Source organism: Miscanthus floridulus, chromosome 10, assembly GCF_019320115.1.
Source record: "Miscanthus floridulus cultivar M001 chromosome 10, ASM1932011v1, whole genome shotgun sequence".
In the NCBI taxonomy this organism is placed as follows: domain Eukaryota; kingdom Viridiplantae; phylum Streptophyta; class Magnoliopsida; order Poales; family Poaceae; genus Miscanthus; species Miscanthus floridulus.
Genome location: NC_089589.1, coordinates 72,499,603 through 72,506,009, shown reverse-complemented (window position 1 = coordinate 72,506,009; position 6,407 = coordinate 72,499,603). Strand labels below are relative to the sequence as shown.

General features: G+C 44.3%; 1 protein-coding gene across 4 annotated transcripts; it reads right to left on the bottom strand.

Annotated features, from left to right (window-relative positions):
- Positions 1-1,937: 1,937 nt before the first annotated feature.
- On the bottom strand, positions 1,938-5,803 carry LOC136486725 (PHD finger protein At1g33420-like). 4 transcript variants are annotated; one of them, XM_066483688.1, is made up of 5 exons: positions 5,314-5,803; positions 4,738-4,858; positions 4,315-4,530; positions 3,022-3,627; positions 1,938-2,910 (listed from the first exon to the last, which is right to left on the bottom strand). In XM_066483688.1, exons 1-5 carry the CDS (start codon positions 5,627-5,629, stop codon positions 2,085-2,087), a joined length of 2,085 nt encoding a protein of 694 aa, XP_066339785.1. In that variant the 5' UTR covers positions 5,630-5,803; the 3' UTR covers positions 1,938-2,084. The 4 variants fall into 4 exon arrangements, with proteins under 4 accessions (XP_066339785.1, XP_066339787.1, XP_066339788.1 ...); XM_066483690.1 differs by having other exon boundaries at positions 4,738-4,950; positions 5,314-5,434; XM_066483691.1 differs by having other exon boundaries at positions 4,980-5,415.
- Between the last annotated feature and the right edge of the window lie 604 nt (positions 5,804-6,407).

The window sequence follows — 6,407 nt, the reverse complement described above, 5'->3', positions numbered from 1 at the left end:
TAAGTTTTTGGGTAGTGGCTTATTTCTTCCCGAAACACACGAACAAGGAATGGATTTTAAGAGCTTGCTTCTCCATTTGACCTTTAATATGATATCCGATGAAAAGAACAGAACATTTTCCTAACATTGCCTATTTCTGTTAGACAAACAAAGTGTCATGTGTTGCCAAATTAAATTTGATTAGTTTTTTCTGGATCCAAATCTAGTGTTCCTGTTTTCATTGTTGTGCTAGTTAATACATGGCTATCTTCAGCCTACTGCCTCCCAACCTACAGCGGGTGAAAGTTACTTTAAACTGAAGCTATACATGTTCATCTTGTTTTATTTACATGGTGTATTATTTTTATAACTGGAGCTTAGTTGCATTTCAACATAGTTAATTGGCTTCCAGTACCACCATTTTTGAAATGAGTTCTTGAATTATAAACCTACATTACAAATTCAGTGATTGTTCACACCATTCTTTGTCTCAAAACTTTGTTATCATTAGATAAATTGTATGATACTAGTTCTACTAGTTGATTTTTGTATAGTATATAATGAATCTGCTGGACCAAGCGCCTGACTACCTCTGTAGAGATTGGCATGGTATGGATATAATTAAGAATTCTTGAGTTTTTTTTTGCCCTTGTTTCTTCAAATTAAGTTTTTGGGTAGTGGCTTATTTCTTCCTGAAACACACGAACGAGGAATGGATTTTAAGAGCTTGCTTCTCCATTTGACCTTTAATATGATATCCGATGAAAAGAACAGAACATTTTCCTAACATTGCCTATTTCTGTTAGACAAACAAAGTGTCCTGTGTTGCCAAATTAAATTTGATTAGTTTTTCTGGATTCAAATCTAGTGTTCCTGTTTTCATTGTTGTGCTAGTTAATACATGGCTATCTTCAGCCTACTGCCACCCAACCTACAGCGGGTGAAAGTTACTTTAAACTGAAGCTATACATGTTCATCTTGTTTTATTTACATGGTGTGTTATTTTTATAACTGGAGCTTAGTTGCAATTCAACATAGTTAATTGGCTTCCAGTACCACCATTTTTTAAATGAGTTCTTGAATCATAAATCATAAACCTACATTACAAATTCAGTGATTGTTCATACCATTCTTTGTCCCAAAACTTTGTTTTCATTAGATAGTGCCTTAGAACTTAGGAGTCGCAGGCGAACACCAACAGCTAAGGAGGATTTGTGGTCACGTTAGTTGGACAGCCTGTGACCCATGAATGTTGCTGGTTGGGGGAATGTAATCTCTCTTTAGTAGAAAAGTATGGGGCCTCGTACGTTCTTAGCGCTGCAAGTGTGCATGGTTGCTTGTTAAGTCGTTAGAAGCCTTTGTTTGGCCCCGCTCTAAGCCCAGAATGCTTAATACTATGAGCATCGTTTGCGGTGAGTGGCGTCGTTGCAAAACCTTTAAACGTCTCTGTTCTTTCATTGCTGTTTTGGTAATGAAATTTGGGATTGTCCATCGTGTATGCCTTAGGAAGTATTGGTGTGTTGCAGAAGTGTGGAGTTCAATTTTATCCTGCTCTTTATTCAATGTTTTGTGTCATCTGAAGTTTGTCTTAATCTCTTATGTTCTGCCATCAATGGTTTTATTTTCTTTGTGATATTATCAGTTGGTTGCATAGCAACATCTTTGAACAGTTTTTTTTCCCTTCAGTTGACCTACTGTAGAAGGGCAGCCCTGGTGCAGTGGTGAGAGCTATCTCACTAAGTCACCAGGTCATGGGTTCGAAGCAGCCTCTCCGCAGATTTTGCGGGAGGAAGGTTTACCTCGGTTTTTTCCTTCCCCATACCCCACTCATGTGGGAACCTCCGGCACTAGGTCTGCCCTTTTTTGACCTGCTGTTGATATAATGCTGACAGTAGCTTATCTTGATGTTGTATCAGCTGCAATAAAGTGAAACAAAATACTAAAAGGTGAAGTGCTGGCTGCACAAGTACCTGCACTACTACATGCTGGTAAGTACCCTTATGATTCATCAACTGACAGTAGACCAAGTTCAGACAATTTAGTTATCAAGTTAACATCCACAAACTGGCATGTCATATAAACTCATTGTTATTGATATTTACATGTCAACCAATGTGAGGCCTCAAAAATCCCCCACCTACATGGCTAAAGGCACCTGTGCCAATCTTGCATCTTTTGCTTGGGCCACTATTATAAACTGGCCTGGGCCTGCTGCTCTTATGCTTGTGGAGTAATTTACATGAGTTACATACATATCTCTTTGGCACCTGATCAAAATCACTAATCCCAGCACACCTAGTGTGCTGCCACACATGGCAAGAGTCACAAGACAGCATCCTCTCACCATCATCATCCTTGGCTCCACAAGAGCAATTGACTGTCCATTTATCCACACCTCTTTCCATCCGGTAAATTCCAATCCTGCGTTCACCACCAGCACACCTGCCTTGGACGCGAACAGTTCCATTTGCTCCAAACAAGAGTTTGAGCTGAGTTGACTCACTTGCAGTTCCACAGTCAACAAGCTGATTGGCTACTAAAGACTGTAACATCAGATAGATGTCACCGAATGTTCTGGTTACCTCCACCTTCAGATCAGCCACAGTTGCTGTCTGTGGAAGAGTTAGGAGCTCTGGTGGGATGCAAGGTGGATCGCCAACCTGGTCTAACAGCTCTACTTGGCACCACATGTGCAACATGGATGGGTTTTGAGGCAAGAACTCCTGTTCCAGGTCATAATGTTTCATGAATTGCTTGCAGTCCAAAAGGATCATGGCAGACCTCTTGGCATGCTCATAACAGTTTTCCGGTTTGTATGGATGCATTGTATGTGGATAGAGGAGAGCATCATGCAAGAACTTTATGTCACGGCGAAGATGGTCTTGAGTTGGCATGGATACATTGGGCTGGAAAATGGGCTCATCCGTAAGCCTGCAGTAAAGAATTATTTAGAATTTTTTGTGTTGAAACAAGAATTAGGATAAATTGTCAAAGCTGGTAATAAACTGATAAGTAATAATAACAGGTATATTAATCACTAACCTGTACTCTAGGGTGTTTGTCTCACTGTTGCATCGGACTGCAACTGTCATTCCATCAATTGTTCTGGTACCAAGGGTCTTGAGGCAGTAGTCAACTAGCTGCGGTGAACCAATTGGATGGTACATGGCTGCCTTTAGGGTTCGCATGGCCACCCACCTTGTTTTTTCGACAGCACGAAGAACTTTTATAGCAATTTCTGTTGCACGTTTTATTTCCTCATCAGGCCATGTCTCTTGCACATGGGTATGTGAATGCTCCTTATGCATTGATCCATAGTGCATATTTATACTCTTGCTGGTGGCAAGGCCCAGCACATAGAGGAACAGTTCACGAATTGTGGTGAGAGGGTGCTTTGAAAGAGATTGGTAGAATGAAATGGTATCTTGTAGCTGGTTTCGAGGATATCGGGAGTGGGGGAAGAAGTGTGATAATGGAGTCGAGGAAAGGTTGTCTACAGCTTTGAAGTATTCTTCTGATGTGACTCCAAAGCTCCCTTTGCTGAGTTTGAATCCCCATTGGCCATACCAAGAATAACCAGTGGTGATGGCATGTAAGATCCGGTAATCAGTTCCATACTTCTTAGAGACATCCATCAACGAGACCTTTCTGCAATTAAGCTTTACATGTCAGTTGCATACTTCCTAGAGATTGTTCTGCAATTAACTAGAAAACTAAAATCCAGTACAGGAGAATTTGACTTTACAAATTCAATTTGTATTGTAAATAGCTTTGTGTGACGTGTATAAAACAATTCATACTTCATAGTACACAGTTCTAGTTAGATGTGCAGCACATTGCACACTAGGTTCGGTTCTGTTCCCATAGTTCAGTGGAACTGCTAAAGTGGTCATTTTAAAAATGTATCCAAGATTATTTCTAATGTCCACAACTCTATTATTTATATCTTAACAACAGCACTTTCCTGATGTTCTTATATCGTTCAAAGCAAGATGTGCTTGGTTGTATTATACTTTTTTTTTTGTTCAATTGAATGACACAGCTGGTTTAAGGAAGCAGCCAAGAATGCTCAATTTTTTATGTCATAGTTCGTTTTCTGGTTATGACAAGAACAAAGTCCAGCCTAATATATTCCACAATATTTTGGTCACCGTTAGTGCTGCTTATGCCAAGAACATAGCACACTAGACAATCTTCTTTTTCTGCCACTGTCCATCCATTTCATAGCTTGAAAATAATTGGAGAAGCAAAATTAAATTTGTTTCATGTTATGTGAGTCCATGAGTTAATCCCAGTGTTACATGGTCAGGCAGAAAGGAAATCATTAGACTTTACCTGACTCTGAGGTATTTGCAGAGCCGATCCCAGAAACCCATCAGTTGAATCCCAGTCAAAAGACTAGAGCCACCCTCTATGCCATTTATCCGGACAAGGTGACCAAACCCATTGTCATGTACAATGCCATGCAGCAAGTGACGTGGATTATCCAACTGCCTATAGTCCCAATCTTCCGGATCATCATAAGAGATCCCATTTTTGCATGACGGGCACCTGATTATTAATGATGAAGATGATCAGTGCTTGCAGGGGCTTACGTTGATGGAAATGTGCATGTTCCTCAAGTTGCTAGAATCAAACAATTGCTTGTTACAGTACTATCTTTTTCACTATTTGGGTTATTGTTGTGATTTGAGGGGTTTGGTTTTATATTACACTACAGTAGCAATTGATTGTTTTACACAAAGTAGATTAGCTTACCGCGTTTCAAACAATTGGGCCATATGCCCACAATGCTTGCAGGTTTTGTAGTCGTGCACGTCGTATTCATTCCGAATTATGAAGTGGTACCTCCTCCCACAAACAGGGTGTCTGCTCCAGCCTATTAAGTTGTAAGACAAGGCAATGATATTGAGATTCTCCAGCCATAACAGTCACCATTGCGTTTGATAGAATTTGTTTATTGATTGACATCTGTAGAAGAAGAAAAAATGTGCACGCACATTCAGGAGAACTCAGAGTAGCAGGCAGAGCATGTGTATGCGGAGTCAAGGCTCCTAAATTTATCTACAGAAATAATCAGAGGTCCCTACGAAGCAGATTCACAAGAGGACCAAACATCTATAGAATCAAGAAACAGAGGACAAATCAGCATAAGCGCGTCCCTCCACCCCGACTAGTTTCAACAACAATTCACCGATGTTAAAAATAGCCGCGCGAATCAGTGAACACACTGCTACTAATATGACTGTGGCACCGCAATTCTATCAAATAGGAGGCCGTCAGCAAGAAATGGACCCGGCCACGGGGGGGCAGAGTCCGGACACGGTCACTCACCGGCGACGGTGCAGTGCTCGCAGTAGATCCGCCCGGCCCCAGCCCTGGCGACATCCTCCTCGACCACCTCCATGGCCACGACCGCCCCCTCCCCGCCCCCGTCCCCGTCCCCGTCCCCGACGCGGAAGGCCACCCGCCACGCGCCGTCGGCCGGCACCGCGGACCGCGCCAGGAACGCCCGCACGCAGTCGCGGAACGCCCCGCGCGGCGGCGGCGCCGGCGCCTCACCGGCGGCCGGGAACGCCCGCAGGTCCAGCGCGCGCGGCCCCGCCGTCACCCGCACGCGCCTCGGCGGACGCCCGGTGATCACCGCCATGACCGACGCCGACGGGATTCGGTCGGTGGCCTCCCTTGGCGCGGCGCGGGACGGGGGGTGAGGGTCAGATCCGATCGGGTTTGAAAGGACACCCGGCGGCCGTTTGAATCCGGAGAGGGGGCGCGGCGGGCGGGGATAGCAAGCGCGGGCGGGCAGTCAGGATTTGGCGGGGCGGGCGGGAATTTTGGCTCGGAACGGATCTCGCGCGGGAGAGCGGCGGAATTTTGGGGCGATTTGTATATTTATACTTGGGAGGGTGGAGTCGGTTCGTGGCCGGAGATTGACGAGTCTGCCCCTGCACGGCCCGCGTGGGCCCCAGGAGTGAGGAGGAGTCGTACGCGTACACGTCAGCAACTGGCGGTGGGGAGCGGAGGGTTTGAGATGGAAAGTTTTTGGGGGAAGGTTCTAGGTGTCTTGGGTTAATTTGGGAAGTCGCACAATAATGTGGCTGTTGCCTGTTTGGTGGTGGAGGGATAGAAATTGGGAATGATGGGCCTGGGCTGGGCTCCCATGGGCGTGAGGCTGGAGGAGCAGAGGGAGGCCGTAGTGTAGCTGGGCCAGGCCTTAGCACATGTCGCTCTCTTTTTTTCCCAGTGTAGCTCTACAGTCCACATAGCAAAATGAAAAAAAAAAGATGGTGTTGAGGTAAACTCTACGGTTTTTTACCTTTTTAGCTCTGCAAAACATTTTTATGAAGTTGTAAAAAGTTATCCATCACATTATCAGCAACATGTTATCGATTATTATATCTATCACACACGGGAAGCAAAGATGGAGG

What these genes read in the sequence shown, in the direction of transcription:
- LOC136486725 (XM_066483688.1), bottom strand. Translation starts at nt 5,629, where the DNA reads ATGGCGGTGATCACCGGGCGTCCGCCGAGGCGCGTGCGGGTGACGGCG. An exon ending in GCCCAATTGTTTGAAACGCG is followed by an intron (nt 4,531 to 4,737) that starts GTAAGCTAATCT and finishes ATTAATAATCAG; the next exon opens with GTGCCCGTCATGCAAAAATG. An exon ending in TGCAAATACCTCAGAGTCAG is followed by an intron (nt 3,628 to 4,314) that starts GTAAAGTCTAAT and finishes GCTTAATTGCAG; the next exon opens with AAAGGTCTCGTTGATGGATG.